Here is a 17,235-nt window from a genome sequence, read left to right as displayed (position 1 = left end):
TTTTTTTTGGAGGGGGTATTTTTTCCAGGTGGGGGTCTACAAAAAAAAACTTTAAAAAAGTGCTGTATACGGCCTTGATATAGACACATAGATATATAGGAATTATGGAAGTCCCTATCTCGATTTAACCCCCAATAGCTGGTAAGGATACTTCACCAAACACATCTTTGTTATGATTTGACATACTTATATAGATGTATCTGCTGCGTGGTTTTAGATTCTCACGACTCTTGGAAAACTACCCGAACTTTCAGTGCCCTTCAGTGCAATAATGCTTATATGTTTTTCACCGTCACAAGAGCTATTGGCCCTAATAGTCATTAAATTAAAAAAAAACAATTTTTTTTAAATTGAAAGTAAAGAGCGAAATTAAAAATTAAACAAAACAGAAATTATTCCGTATATGAAAGAGGCTATCCCCTCCTCAACGCCTCACTCTTTACGCTAAAGTCTGACTCTTTGTCACAACTCTGCTTTTGAAACAATAGAAATTTTAGCTTTAAATTAAATCAATTAAAATGCTTTTTGTTTGTGACGCTGTCTTACGCCATTTTTATACAATCCTAAAAGGGCTTATGCCAGATTTGCCATCTCATTCACTCGGACTATCTGTTTTCGCTTTTTCTACTATTAGCCATGGCTTGATGTCCGCAACTACTTGATTTCAATTCATCTAGATACAATCTACATAAGAGATGATACAGCTAGATTTAATACATCTAGATAAGAGATTGTAAAATTAGGTCTTTTTCAGAGGAAGTCCGACTTATTCAAACGTTCTAACTCTGTAACGTGGACCTTGAGCAAACGTCGCCAACATGTAATGAGACGTGTAACGAAAGATTTTTTTGGACAAAATTGATATATAGCTAAATGAGTAAAGCATATTCTCATTTGTGCGGTGTTAAATAGAAGTTTCGTTAGGAGATTCGAAAACTAATTGTTCTAAAAATGAGAATGGCGATGCTTAGTTTTTCTCGCTCATATTGACTCCTTAAATTCCTATGTAAAGACACCATTTTTTCGATTTTAGTGGTAACCCCCTCAGAAGGGAAGACGGCACTTGTTAATTATAAGGAACACATTCAAGAATTTTGCTCTGGAAGATATGAAAAAAACCGATTTAGCTATCTGTATTCGGAGACATTTACCTTAGGCTCAGTGGAAAAAGTACGTTGTAGGTATATTTTAATTGGTACTTCCTTGTTATATAGAACACATGCGAGAAATTGTATCGCGGTTATGAGACAATAGCCGATTTTCACTGCCTTTATACTTGAGAATTAGTTTTTGCTCGATGAGAAAATACATTGTAGCTATATTTTAATTAAATATTTAGTTGGTATTTTGGTTAGGTTAGAATAGGGTTGTTTAGGTTACCTATTTAAAACATGCTATGCTTTGCCTCCACCCCCTAATGTGTAAATATACAGCCCAAATTTGTTTCTGAGCTATTACATTTTTATCGTACTTAGGTATATTTCATTATGATTAACCTAACTTCAATACTCACGTGTGTTCTGTATAATAAGGAAGTACCGAATAATTAATATGTAGGATTTGGTTAGGTCAGATAGTTAATAAAATGCGTTCTGGGTGGCCTGTTTTCCATAATTTTCTGCTGTAGTTCCCATAATTTTGTTAATAAGGTATTGAATTTTCATCATATTTTGGTATATTTCATTGGGATTAACCTAATTTCACTTCTTAGGTGTGTTCTGTATAATTAACAAGTACTGGAAAGATTATAAAATTAGGAAAACTGCTTTAAAAAAATCTTAAAATACTTATATGATTCCTAAAAGTGCTTCGCTTTGCTCCCCCCCCCCCAGCCTAATCTTCAAATATTTGGCCCAAGTTATTCATTCTCCATGAATTTTCCACACGTGACTCTTTTGATATAATCATTTAACAGCAAACAAGCAACGACAATTGGCACCAAGCGGCGGTAAAATTCATGAACAATATTGAATAAAAAAACAAGTTTTATCAACTAATATTATAATAAAATTAAAACTAAATAATTAAAATTAAGGAGCAACAATAAAATTTTAAACGAATATTATTTATTCTGTACACGAGGGGGACTGCCCCTTCCTCAACCCTTGCTCTTTACGCTAAAGTCGTAATGCTCTTTAAAAACACTTTTCATTCAAAATCAAAGGGCCCTGTGTTTGAGTAGCCATTTCTAAAGAATCAGGATAAAAATTAAAACTTTAGCGTAATGAGCGAGGGTTGAGGAAGGGACAATTCCCCTCGTTACAGGATAACTTATGTACGTTGTACATTTTCATACCGGTTCTTAGTTTCAGTTGAAAAAACTTGTTTTTTTTTTTATTTAATTTCTCACTGTTTTCCAAATCATACTAAGAAATCCATTCCCCCATGTGTAACATTTTCCGGAAAAAATTCTCCTAGAAACCTTACTATCCATGGAAAATCCTCCCCTTGGAAAATCCCCCCTCCTCGCAAAAGAATTAACCCGGGAAATTTCCGTATGTTTCCCAATTACAAATGTAGTATGTCAACAGTATGGACAAATCATACGCCGAACTATAATAATTTTTTTCCTGTATAATAATTTTTCTGTTGTATCTGGGAACAAAGACAAAATATGCCTTTGTTCCAAAGACATTGGAGAAATGTTTAGTGTAGAAAAAACTGAAACTCCCTACATTACCTTGAATCAATCATGTATATTTATCTTTCCCTAAACCTGCTTTTAAGGATTTTACTTTTTATGTTTTTAATCAAAAAATACACATGACTTTTGAAATTACATATGGTTTTATTATAAAGAAATTACTTGTCTATTTAATTTGCGCACGGTAAATCTATTAATGAGAATATTCTTCATAGTAAATCTTCTTTAATTTTTTTCTTCTCCTAAATACAAGCCCATTAAACAAAGATACAAACATTTAACCACTATGGAAATTGTATCATAGATTTTACTTTATGTTTTATTTTTAGTTACATTTTAAAATTCAATTAGTTAAAAAGTGTCTAAATAAAAATTTTATATTTTAGGTGCCCTTCGTGAGAGCCTTGGGTCATACAAGATACCATTCATTCTTGCTGGGATTCCACCAATTGTTGGATCTCTCTTCATTTTCCTTAGTTTTGCAGTAATTAGTAGGAAACAGGGTAAGTTGATGATAATTTTTTATTGAGCACAGTTGTATCTGAAGATAATGTGAGCCTAATCCAGTAACTCTCTGACAAGACTAATCTCCTATTGCCAACAAGTCTTGCTATGAATAATTATTAGAGCTAGGTGTATCCAACCCCAAAACATCCCTCGCATAGAAAATTCATAATTCAACGTTGATGAGTGACATTCATATGTTCCAATTGGTAGGGTCTTTTGTCGTCCCCCCATTGCCAATCTGGATGCACATTGTTCTTTTTGCTGTGGTTCAACATCTTCCTTAACATTCGTTAAAAGTTTCAACTTAGTAACCGTTACGGTTCCTAAGTTATCGCAGATACGCCATTTTTGACTACCCAGATCTAAGTCGTGTCATTTGATTTATTTCAAACATACTCCTCAGCATCCCCACGAGGTTGAAACTTGGTGCCCTTAGCCACTCTTGAGAAGCCGCAGAAGAACTCTTTTGGCAACCTTGATGCAAATAGTGTCTTTTGATTTGGCTCAACTTTCCCTGAAAGTTTCACCTGGTGCCCTCAGCCTTCTCTAAGATTATTTTTTTTCTTTTTGGTGTTATCATTTAAAATCGAAAAGATACCTAAAACGCCGCCAGGTTTTGACTTCTTTGTAACTTTAATACAATACACGAAAATTCTCCCCTCCCCTTTTTTGCTTTACGTGCTTGAATGGTAATCAAGCACGTAAAAAAAAATATCAAAAATTATTTGAAAAAAAATTATTTTAGTCAAAAGATTTAATGTGTTAAACAGTCATTGATCAACGGTTATGGACTTTAACGCTATTGATCAAAATTTAACATTTTTGAACTGAGCAAATAAATTACTGGACTGTGTTTTAGTCCTTCCTTGTGAGTTTAATTATATGCCATACTAACGAGAGTAAGCTTTGATAAAGAGTGACATTTTTGCCCAGCCATAAAAGTTGGCATTTAAATTGGTACTCACGTTCGCAAAAAAAAAAAAAAAATCTTTTGCAAAAATGTCAGGCTTGTGCTGGAGAAACCACTTGCCCCAGTGGCGGATCCAGGGAGGGGTGAGGGGGTGCCCCCCAACGTAGTCTAAAGTAGTGTAATTTACTTAATTAACGCAAAATTGCGTCAATTTAACTTGCTCCTAACGCAAGTTTTTTGGATCTTGCGCCCACCTCCCTAAAAAAAATTCTGGATTCACCCCTGACTTGTCCACGTTTATTCTCAAATTACAACAATTAAGAATATTGGCATGAATCCATTACATAAATATTGTAAATGTTAGTCCAAAAAACACAATGACTATATATTTACAATATCTTTGAACCAATTTTTACCATATTAAGTTAGTAATTAAATAAATCGATTCGAATATAGATCACGTCAAACTTAATTTTGAGATGAACAATTTACAATCTTTTATTCAGCAATTGCTTTAAGTTACTTAAAAAATTTACAGTTGTTCTTTTTTGTAAATTAACTCTGTCTCTCTCTTTCTCTGTCTTTTTTCAAAAATCTTTTTATGAGGAAATATTTTAAATAGTATGCCTTTAGATTTTTAATACTTAAATATGATATTTTTCTTACGATCTCCCTCCTTTACAGGCCATGGAGGCCTTTTGGGCATTAGCGATTTTGGATTTTAAGTACTGAATGATTTTTGTTATTTTTTTGTTTGAAATATATCTATGAAATGTATCTATCTAAACCTGGATTTTAATTATACACAGGAATGCTAAGGGGGCACCATATTTTTTAGTATGAATCCTACGAATAGAATTCAGGCATCTTATTAATTGAGTGATCTGTGGTTTAACTCTCCATTGTAATACTACATTTTAAAGCAAGAGCGCCTATACGTAAAGACCTGAAATCTGAAAAAAATAATTTAAATTTATGCCAAGTTTCAAAAATCTGTCACCAAGACCTATTTTGTTCAATTTGTGCAAATTTTTTTTTATTTCTAGGTAGACATGAATTTAAAACTTTTCTATGTGAAAATACTACTTCAGCCGTAAACACACCAACATAACTTTTCTACTAAGCTCTTAACTTTTAGTTGGGTCATTTTTAGTCACAAATTACTAATTAGCATAAAAACTAATCAAAAATACTTTTGAAAACACTCCTAAATAAAGAAAGAAATGTAATATAAAAGAAATAATTCAGGGAACAAACTTTTGAGATCTCTCGGAAAAAGGAAGAAAACCAACCGAAAAGAATAGAGCTAGTGAAAAAAAAAATATCTGAAAGACTTCATAGGGAGGAAAAAACTGGAAAGAAATAAACTACTAGAAAAAATTCTTCCAAAAGAACTCACAGGAAAATAGATAAATTATCAGAAAGAAAAAGGAACTCTCGCTAAATCACCTGTGTTTTTCGCTCGCATGCCAAGTCAAATTGTTCATTTTGTGTTGAGTAAATTGTTTATTATTCAAAAATTGAATTTCTTGAGATGTACGGAAATTCATAAAATATATTTTTTTTCTGTTTTTAGTAGATTCTGAAAGACTTTTATTTGAGAAAAAAACGTATTAAACTGAAAGGCTAATTCCAGGTTTTGCTCCAACAAACGAATAGAGAAAGGAAAAAAACAAACACCGAAAGAGAAAAAAAATACTAGGATTTAAGGTTTATTGAGAAGACGGATAGGGCCTTAGAACCTTCAGGGCCAGGAAAGGCGCATAGGGCGTCTGCACATCCACGCCAGACATCACATAGCTGAGCTACGGCCCTGACGTCCTCCCACTGTGGTTGAAGAGACATCTACCCTCTACTCAGATCTGATTCATACTGTCATCCCAAAGTATTTCTTTGTCGACCTTTTTTGTCAACTCCCTTCATGCACCACTCATAACCACTCATATATCTTGATTGTTAATTATATTTTAGTTATATTTAATCTTTTTAATTACAAGATAAAAGAACAAAAATTTTACTTTATTACCCATATTGGGAACATATACAAGGTTGAATTTGTATTTATCAGTCATTTTAGTATGAAATTGATAACAAATAGTTAACTATAATTAACGGTAATCTGCAACTGAAACTAATTCTGAATAAAGTTTCTACCAAACCCTTGGAGCTGCTGGTTTACAAATAATAAGTTCTCATTTTTCAATTTTCCATTGTTTTTTTTTTCCAATTTTAAACCCACAATTTTAGGCACACATAGTCGGTTAGGTGCACACACAGTGGGGGGACATTTCATGAAAGATTTTATTTCACTTTATATTTGTTGATCTACGCTAAGTATTTATACATATTTATTTATTTTTATTGAGCTACATACTAGTTGCCAGGCGTGTAAACATATCTTTATCTTTGGAGAGTATAATTACCAGAGGGTTTGATAATATCTCCAGTAATTCATTAATTTAAGTGAAGATTTGATTTTAATCCGTATTGAAGGACAGTGCAATTACCTTCATTAGCACTACACTCACCAGTTTCAAGTTAGACTTTTTCATTTATATTTTTATTTAATTACAATTATAAGTTTCTCCCTTTGCAGGTTCAAACACAGTAAAAAACCCGGAGGATTTAGAAAGAAGAACAACAGAAGACGGTGAAGAAAAGTATAAAACTTCAATCTTACAGAAAGATAAAAACACAAATGTCAATTTAACGGGATATGCGAATGAACGACCAGATAATCTGTGGTAGCTTAATAATTACGCAAGGATGTGATAGGAGAATTAGGTTTTCATTGATAGCCCGGCTTGGATTTTGTTGTCTTTTTTTTACTAAGCCTTCTTACATTCTTTCAAAAACGCAGATGCTTTCAATGTGAGAGAAAATGTTATATTCAGCACGGTTTTCAATTCCTTTCTGTAAAACGCTAGCGAGCAAGTATGTCAGCTAGGCACTTTCCAAGAAGTGTACCGGTATTGAAAGAATGATCAGAAATCATTAAAACATCTATATTTCAAAATATCACTGGAGGCACTCTTTGATTCTATTTTGTGCCGTGTTTATGTGAAACCTGAAAGTTGTGTTAATAAATCATAATTAAAACAAAATTGCAACTCTGCTCAATGAAGAGCAGAGCTCGATGTGTCAGCTCAATCCATAAATAAACGGAAAGCAACGCCACATACTACACATATATTCAAACAACAACAAAAAAAGATCGAACGAAAAAACAAACGACGCGAAGAAAAAAGCCAGGAGATCATGCGTGATTAAAGCGTGATTATAATGAACTCCGAAATTATAGCTCAAACTGTCATTCCAGAGTCCTAATATTCTAACAAAGAATCTACAAGGCACTTATTCATTGAAGAAAAATTCTTTAAATTAGGGTTTATTTCAGCTAAATTAAAATTATTTACAACCTATATGCAATCTATATATCTCTCAGAATTTCGGCAAACAACAAACAGAAAAGCTTAAGATTTCGGATGAAATTTTTTCTAAGCGTGAAATAGTATTTTAAAAATTACCACATTCACAGCTATAATATGATAATATAAAAGCAGCAGCAATATGAACAGTTTCGCATCACACAATGTAATATAAAAACTAAAGAAACAAACTTAGGTTAACCACTTATGGACTTAGTCTATAGTTCCAGTGCACGTTAGTACCTGCAAATAGTAGCCTACTTGGTACGTAAACGAGCCGTAAAACGATACCACATAAAAGTCCAAAAGAGAATTTCTAAGGAATCGTTAAGCAGTTATTTCTAGCAGGCGTCGGAAAACATCCGACACTGGTTAGCCAATATATAGGCTATAGATAAAAAGTGATTCCAGTCATGAAGGAACAGGATATCAGGAAACCCTCAATACTTGACCCTCCATTCTAATATTTTACCTAGGCTATTCTTGGCATCTAACATTTTCGGTATAAGAGTCTGTGACTGATTTAAGAGAGCGCCAGCTTACTTCTTGAATGACCCCTTGACATCCTATGCACTGTTAATATATAGTTTTTTAGCCAAACCTATATTGTACCATTCACAGGAGCAGCAAAATTGAAATTATGATGTTAATCTAAAGGTAGTTTGACTATTATCCTAAAAAATTATCGCTTCTCGAGGGCTTTCGATAAGAGAACAGTCTTTTCTATTCAAAGTGAGAATCGATTCACATTCGTATTTTTTTTTCTAAAAAAAAGCTTAAGCTACTAAAGGAAAACTATTCAGACTGGATGCACGAAATATACTTTTAAATATTTTTTGGTTGTTTTGCATATTTTAAGTAACTTATAATTTAAGTAGCTTATAATATTTTGTGTCCCAATCTGTGTCCAATTTGTGAAATAAATCTGTGTCCCTTGAACATGGAATTTAGATCTTGTCCTGGCTGTATGACGGTATTTTCTGTTGCATCAATTTTTTATTAACAGATCCTTAAGATTTTTCACAGTTGTTTCCTGCATGTTTTACCCAATGCCTGTGTAGGAGAGGGGCCTCTGGGCCCAGCCCTCCAAAAATCCCAATATTTGTATGGCTTTCGTGGATATTTTTTGTCTTCTTTATATAAGACACGAGCCTCTAGTGAGTTCCGAATTTACTCCCCATTCCCCAAAACCTACCCCCTTCAAACCTTTATGATGTGTATATGCCTGTCTCCCAGATATTCGTATATTTTCCTATATTTGTGTATGCTAGTTTAATTACTACTGAACGATTGGTGTACCCTGTGACTATGCCTTTTAGCCTCTTGTTATTCTATTTTGATTACATGCATATATACTTACTGTATTGAACTAGATAAAGATGCCCCATCCTTTCAGTAAAAATAGCTAGGGATAAGAGTGACAAGGTAACTATGTTAAATTATTGCATTCTGAAATAAATTTACGTATGTTTTATTTTGTGACCTAAAAAAGATGTTTCGAAAGTGGCCTTACTTCTTTGTAAGAAACAAAAACATCCATGACCATTCTGTCTTTTTATAAATTGCGCCCTAACTTAAATTGTGCCCCAGCCTAAACTTAAGTTGCTCTCCAGCTTCTAACGAGTAAAATTCACGAAAGGAATCAATACAAGATGGGTGGAACTCCCGACCTCTTTCCCCATAATTTTCGTTTTTTTTTTACATTTACCTGAAATTTATCACATTTCTTGTTATATCGTCTGTAATTAGTGTCTATGTCCAGGTTTTGCCCTTCCCCTCCAAAATTTGGAGACCCCAATACAAGTTTCTGCAGATATGGTTTTGAAAAACTGTCATGAGGAATAATGTTTCTAGTTGACCTCTTAACTAAAGCCAACTTTAATTACAACTTTTTACTTTTTTCTGTCAGATATTCATTGCCAAAATTTGTATTTTTCTACGTTTATTTTGTAACTTTTAATAAAATAAAGTATATACTTGGATTTCTCATATTTCTATTTATCTCCTTTCATTTATAATAGGATTTAGCACCTTTTTGTGATTTTGATAAAAACAATCTACGATATGCATATTGAAGACACGGGCCCAGGCCATATAAGATAAGATATTTAATTCAAAAAATGACTATTACAAGCCCCGAGGGGCCGAATTCGTATTTCAGAGTCGTATATAAAAAAAAAATCATAAAAATAGCAAAACAACTAAAAAACTGGCTAAACAATGCCAAAACAACAATATCAGAAAGGCAAAGCCATTCATTAGTCTAAAAAAAGTGTCAAATGCAAGGAAGTTAAAAAGGTAAAAACTAAAACAAAACCGAAAAAAAAGATTGAGATAAAAAAAAGCGTTAAAAATGTTTAAAAGAGAACACATAAACAAGGGAGAGGGACTGAAAGAACCAAACACAAACTTAACACAAACTTGAGTATCACCAATACAAAAAAAAACAAAAAAAAAACGAGTGGTTTATTTGATCAGTAATGAATGGGACAAAGGTTTTTTTCATACCTGGAGCTAAAGCAACGGATGGGGGACAACATAGGAACGGGTTCAGAAACAGTACGTGGCAAGCGGTGTCTGGATGGGGAGTGTCTTTTGGGGAAAATATTTTCCGTGCGAGGTTTTTTTATTGCATTTTTTGCAAAACGGAGGCAAAGCGTTTCTATCCTGTGCTCAAGAGTTTCCAGCTTGGCTTTTTTTTTTAGAAGGAGTGAATATGGTACCAAAGCTTCTTTAAAAATTATTCTAGGGCTCTTTTTTGAATAGATTCAATTTTTGCTGATTCATCACGGGAGAAGCCAAACTGGACAAGCATATTCAAGATGCGGGCGGACAAGGGAAGTATAGATCCTTAAAGAATGGGATGGGGGGATGTTAAATTTATTCTAGAGCCTAAGGAAAGACATGGACGCATTAGCTCTATGTACAATATCTTTCACTATATTTCACCAAGTAATTTAAAAGAAGACACAGAAATATCTGGGGGGATAGGGTCAAGTAAAGCGGGAGTGGATTTCAAGAAATTTATCGTCATTATATTTGATATGTGACCGCTTCTTCTCTTAAGTATGGCTCATGCACTAAGATGATAGAGGGTGGTGAATTTGTCCACCCTTCTCACAGTCACTTCAAAAAGGGAATAAATCACCGTCCTGTTTGGACTATTAATAAAAAAAGACTTTTTCAACGAAATAAGTTTTTCAAAAAAAAAAGTAAAGAGCTCCATTAAACCAAAAATGAACGAAAAAAAAAAGAATCAAATAATCTACCAAGCATACAACTACCACAAATCAGTATCAATAAATAAATGAAACCCAAAACAAACAGAAATTAAAATAAATAACAAAGTTAAACTAAAAAAGAGCAGAAATTAATATGAGTAGGGTTTTAAACCCCTATGCTTTCTAAAATCCAGAATATAATTCGTACTTTACTGAAAAAAATTCAAACGAATCTAGTGAAATAAAATGTGCATTGTCAGTTTAATATACATATGCTGATATCTATTCCTTAAAATGTTAATTAATTTTTGATTGCTTAAAATTCTGAGAATTAAAACACTTAAAAGAATTGTTTTCAGTAAAGTACAAACTATATTCTAGCTAGGGTTGGGGTTGGGAAATGGTGGGCGTTAGAAGGGGGTTAGATGCCCTCCAATCACTTTTGACTATTGAAAAGGGCATAAGCTCTTTCAATTTCCAATCCAATGAGCCCTTTTTGAAGTTTCTACGACGACATTTTATGTAAAAACCTTATTTGTCCCTATGGCATAACTTACAACCTTTGCCCTGAGGGCTTTTTGAAGGTTGTCATTGTCAAAGACATAATTTTCAGAACTTTCATCTACGTTGAAAAAGAATGGCTATCTCCTAACTTTGATCAGATGTGTTTGGGGAAACAATTGCACTTTCGACTATTAAAAAGGGCACTAGCCCTTTCTATTTCCAATCGAATGAGCCCTTTTTGAAGTTTCTACGACATTGCTTTCTATAAAAATCTTATATAACCCCAGGGCTTAAATTACAACCCTTGCCTTGAGGGGTGTGGGGGGATTATCATCTTCAAAGACCTAGTCTGCAGAACTTTCAACTACGATGAACAAAATGGCTTTCTCAAAATTTTGATTGGATGTGTTTGGGGAAAGGGTGGGCGTGAGAATGGGATCAGTTGCCCTCCATAAACAACCTTAAAGGGGGTCAGTTGCCATCTATAAAAACCATATATGCCCCAAGGGCATAACTTACAACCCTTGCCGAAAGGGGTGTGGGGGGTTTGTCATCTTCAAAGACATAATTTCCAGAGCTCTCAACAACGTTGAATGAAATGGTTGTCCCAAAATTTTGATTGTATGTGTTAGGGAAAATGATGGGCGTGAGAGGGGGGTTAGTTGCACTCCAATCACTTTCGGCTATTAAAAAGGGCACTAGCCATTTCAGTTTTCAATCAAATGAGCCCTTTTTGAAGTTTCTACGACAACACTTTCTATAAAAACTTTATATGCCCCAGGGCATAACTTACAAACCTTGCCCTGAGGGCTCTGAGGGGTATATCATCCTCAAAGACCTTATTTCTAGAACTTTTAACTATGTTGAGCAGAATGGCTATCTCAAAATACTGATTGGATGTGTTTGGGGAAAGGGTGGGCGTGAGAGGGTGGTCAGTTGCCCTCCATATAAACCATAAAGGGGCTCAGTTGCCGTCTATAAAAACCTTAAATGCTCCCAGGACATAACTTACAACCGTTGCCGAAAGGGGTGTGGAGGAGCTTTGTCAACCTACAGGACATAATTTCCAGAACTCTCAACTACGTTGAATAAAATGGTTGTCTCAAAATTTTGATTGGATGTATTTGCGGAAATGATGGGCCTGAGAGGGGGGTCAGTTGCACTCCAATCACTTTTGGCTATTAAAAAGAGCACTCGCCCCTTCAGTTTTCAATCAAAGGAGCCTTTTTTGAAGTTTCTACGACGACACTTTCTTTAAAAACTTTATATGCCCCCAGGGTATAACTTACGAACCTTGCCCTGAGGGCTCTGAGGTGGTTATCCTCCTCAAAGACCTTATTCCTAGAACTTTCAACTACGTTAAGCAGAATGGTTATCTCAAAATACTTAATGGATGTGTTTAGGGAATGGTGGGCGTGAGAGGGGGGTTAGTTGTCCTCCGATCACTTTCAACTATTAATGTGAGCACTAGCCCTTTCAATTTCCAATCGAATGAGTCCTTTATGCAGTTTCTACGACAATACTTTCTATAAGAACCTTATATGCCCCCAGGGCGTAACTTACAATCCTTGCCCTGAGGGCTGATGAGGGGTTGTCATCCTCAAAGACATACTTTTCTATATCTTTCAACTACGTTGAGTAAATGGCTATCTCAAATTTTGATACGATGTGCTTGGGGAAATGGTTGGCGTGGAAGGGGTGTTAGTTGCCTTCCAATAGCTGTCGGCTATTAAAAAGGGCACTAGCCATTCCAATTTCCAATCGAATTAACTCTTTTCGAAGTGCCCAGAACTCCTTCGATACGAAGTGCCCTGGTCTAAATTAAACAAAATAAATAATACATTGTGCCAACATCGTTCTTTACTTAGGCAGCGCTATTGCGCAGCCTAAGATATTTTCCAAAAATTAACGGCTGAGCCAGCTTCCTTAGAAACTCGAGTGCAAGTCTCAAATTCGCAACAGCATTATTGTCACTTTACTCATTGCTCTCGCATTTTTGGACAATAAAAAAAAAAAAAAAAAAAAAAAAAAAAAAAAAAAAAAAATGGCGGCGGAAACATACTTAAGAGCTTTAGAGTGACTCTCAAATGCAAAACAGCGTTCTGGTGGAATTTAAAATTTTTTGGTAAATAAACATACGTAGTTTCCTTATTTTTCTCTTCCATTTCTATTTATTTTTTGTCTTGTACCAAGGTTTCAAATAGAATGAAAGTGCGGCTTTTTACAGATATTAATTAAAAAAAAACTTTCCAAAAAAGAATTTTTCTTAAGAAAAGTAAAGGCCATATCAAACAGTTCGCGGTAACGAACTGTAAGTAAGAAGTGACCCGGCTCAATGGTAACCGAAACTCTAGAAAACGGTATTTTGATACAAATAGATACATCAAAAGAATCACATTTTAATGCTGATTTCAAATATATAAGTTTCATCAAGTTTAGTCGTACCTATCAAAAGTTAGGTGCCTGAGAAAATTTGGCTCATTTTCGAAAAAAGGGGAAAAGACACTCTAAAAGTTATAGAACCTTAATGAAAATCACACCATCATATTCCGCGTATCAGAGAACCCTACTGTAGAGGTTTCAAGCTCCCATCTACAAAAATGTGGAATTTTTTATTTTTTGCCAGAAGAAAGATCACGGGTGCGTGTTTATTTGTTTTTTGTTTTTTTTTCCCCCAGGGAAAATCGTATCGAACCAGTTGTCCTAGAATATCGTGGGAGGGCTCATTGGAATGAAAATTGAAAGTTCTAGTGCCCTTTTTAAGTGACCAAAAAAATAGAGGGCAACTAGGCCCCCTCCCACGCTCATTTTTTTCCCAAAGTCACCTGATCAAAATTTTGAGATAGCCATTTTGTTCAGCATGCTCGAAAATATTATAAGTATGTCTTTTAGGATGACTTAATCCCCTGAAGTTCCCGGGGGAGGGCTGGAAGTTATGAACTTTACCCAATGTTAACATATAGTATTGGTTATTTGGAAGTATACAGACGTTTTCAGGGGAGATTTTTCCTGGTAGTGGGGGGGGGTGGGTGGGTGGGTCAGGGGTTATGTGGGAGGATATTTCCATGAAGGAAGTTTTAATGGGGGAAGGGACATTGCTATGAAGGGGACGCCAGACTTCCCAGCATTATTTAAAAAAAGATCATAAATTTAATATAAAAAAACAAGTATTTCAACTGCAACAGCAGCAACATCGGAACTTTAAACGAACAGAAAATATTACATATATAATTGGGTTGACCCCGTAGTCAATGCTTCGCTCTTTAAGCCAAATATTTTTTAGTACTTTCATAAGAGCTATTTATTCTAATTAACGGCCTTTGTGATTAAGCGGTCATTTCTAAAGAATTAGAACAAAATTTGAACTTTCGCTTAAAGAGCAAGGTATTGACTAGGGGGAGAACCCCTAATAAACTTATTAAAAATATATGAATATAGAAGTTCGTTACGTAAGTTAATCCGTAAGTTACGTATATTTATTACTAATAAAAACGTCCGTAAATAAAATATAAACAAGTTTCGAGAAAGCCATTTAACTAAATAAAAGTAAATTAATATGAAAATTTTGTTTTAATTATTCATGTACGGTGATCCAAGATCAAAAGCTGCATTTATTCAAAAACGTTCAAAAATTAAATAAAAAAAACAAGTTTTTTAAAGTGAAAGTAAGGAGCGACATTAAAACTTAAAACGAACAGAAATTATTCTGTATATGAAAGAGACTGTCCCCTCCTCAACGCCTCGCTCTTTACGCTAAAGTTTGACTCTGTCTCACAACTTTATTTTTTAAGACAATAAAAAACTTTAGCGTAAAGAGCGAGGCGTTGAGGAGGGGACAGTCTCTTTCATATACAGAATAATTTCTGTTCGTTTTAAGTTTTAATGTCGCTCATTACTTTCAGTTTAAAAAACTTGTTTTTTTTATTTAATTAAACTTAAGATCAGAAGCAATAGAAACCTACAATAAATCAAACTTCAAACAACCATAAATTACTATTAAAGAATAAATGAAACCCAAAACGAAAAGAAATTAAATAAACAATCATAGCAAAAAAACATACAACAGGTACTATTATACAAATAAATTAATAAATAAATCTTAAAACGATTAAAGCTTAAATTGAATACGCAAATCAAGCTTTAAACGAAAAATATATTTTGCTATTCAAATATAAAAAATTAAATTAAAAAAACAAATTTTTTTTCAACTGAAAGTAAAGAGCGGCATTAAAACTAAAACGAACAGAAATTATTCCGTATACAAAAGGGGATGTCCCCTCCTCTATGCCCGGCCCATTACGCTAAAGTTTTTTATTTTTATACAAAGTAGAGTTATGACAAAGAGTCTAACATTATCCTGAAGAGTGGGGCGTCGGGGACGGGACATCCCCTTCCATATGCGAAACAGTTACTGTTCGTTTCAAGTGTTAATGTTGTTACTTACTTTCGGTTAAAAACTTGTCTTTTTTATTTAATTTCTGAACGTTTTTTAATTAATACAGGTTATGATTTTCGCTCACCGTACATGAATAATTAAAACGGAATTTGCATATTAATTTTACATTTTTGGCTAAATGACTTTCTTGAAAGTTGTTTAATTTTATTTACGAGTGTTTTATTAGTAATAAATATATGTAACTTACGAATTAACTTACGTAACGAACTTCTATATTTGTATATTTTTATTATGTATATTAGGGGGGTTCGCCCCCCTAGTCAATACCTCGCTCTTTACGTTAAAGTTCGATTTTTTCCAATTCTTTAAGAATGACCTCTTAATCACAGAGACCGTTAATTGTAATAGATATCTCTTATGAAAGTACTAAAAAAAAACTTTAGCGTAAACAGAGAGGTATTGACTAGGGGGCGGACCCGATCATATACGTTATAGTTTCTGTTTGTTTTAAGTTTGATGTTGAAAAGTTTCCAGTTGAAAAGTTTTTCAGTTGAAAACTTTTTTTTTTAATTTAATTTCTAATCGTTTTTAAAAGCGTAGGTAGCGCAGGGACGTAGCTTTGGACGGGTAAACTTGATCAAACTTATATATTTGAAATCAGAATAAAAATCTGATTCTTTTGAAGTATCTATTGGTATCAAAATTCCGTTTCTTAGAGTATTGGTTACTTTTGAACCGGGTCACTCCTTACTTACAGTTTGTTACCACGAATGGTTTGATGTATATATATATATTAATTAAAAAAAAATTTCCACAAAATAAGTTTCTCAAAGAAAAGTAAAGGACTCCATTAAACAAAAAGAACTCCATGAGCAAAAAGAAAATAATCTACCAAGCTCGAAACTACCACAAATCAGCATCGATAAATAAATGAAACCCAAAACGAACAGAAATTAAAATAAATAACCGTGTCAAACTCAAAACGAGCAGAAATTAACATAAGTTGGGCGCAAAACCCCTATCAAAACAAAATTTTCCAGAACAAAATTTGCACTTTACTGAAAAATACAAATGAATGTGCATTGTCAGTTTAATATACATATACTGATATTTAGTAATCAAAATGTTAATATTATTTGATTTATTAAAGTTATAAAACTAAAAACATTTATATTTTTTTCAGTAAAGTGCAAATTCTATGCATTCCCTATGCAACCTATGCATTCTCAAGGCCAGAACAAAATTTGCACTTTACTGAAAAAAATATAACTGTTTTTACTTTTATAACTTTAATAAATCAAATAATTTTAACATTTTGATTACTAAATATCAGTATATGTATAATAAACTACAATGCACATTCATGTGCATTGTCAGTTTACAATGCACATGACGCTAGCGCTGCCTAAGAAAGGACGATGTGGGAACAATGTGTTGTTTTTTTGTTTTTTTTTTGTTTTTGTTTTTTTTTCTCCATACCTGGGTACTTCATATCGAAAGAGTTGTCGTAGAAAGTTCGAAAAGGGCTCATTCAATTGGAAATTGGAGTGGCTAGTGCCCTTTTTAATAGTCAAAAGTGATTGGAGGGCAACTAGCCCCCCACGCCCATTATACCCCAAACACAT

The 17,235-nt window shown here is 33.7% G+C and overlaps 1 protein-coding gene across 1 annotated transcript in view; it reads left to right on the top strand.

The window, feature by feature from the left end:
* The window catches only part of LOC148938576 (monocarboxylate transporter 10-like), a 71,536-nt gene extending 62,065 nt beyond the window's left edge, over positions 1 to 9,471 (top strand). Inside the window, exons 7-8 of the mRNA XM_089107689.1 lie at positions 3,031 to 3,147; positions 6,658 to 9,471. Of these exons, the coding sequence (XP_088963815.1) occupies positions 3,031 to 3,147; positions 6,658 to 6,809 (269 nt within the window). The 3' untranslated portion in view covers positions 6,810 to 9,471. The remainder of the gene's footprint in view (positions 1 to 3,030; positions 3,148 to 6,657) is intronic.
* The last annotated feature ends 7,764 nt before the right edge of the window (positions 9,472 to 17,235 follow it).

This window comes from Artemia sp. Qi Xiang Cuo, unplaced genomic scaffold (genome assembly GCF_049724085.1).
Source record: "Artemia sp. Qi Xiang Cuo unplaced genomic scaffold, ASM4972408v1 HiC_scaffold_3115, whole genome shotgun sequence".
NCBI lineage: Eukaryota > Metazoa > Arthropoda > Branchiopoda > Anostraca > Artemiidae > Artemia > Artemia sp. Qi Xiang Cuo.
This window is presented reverse-complemented; position numbering and strand designations above follow the sequence as displayed.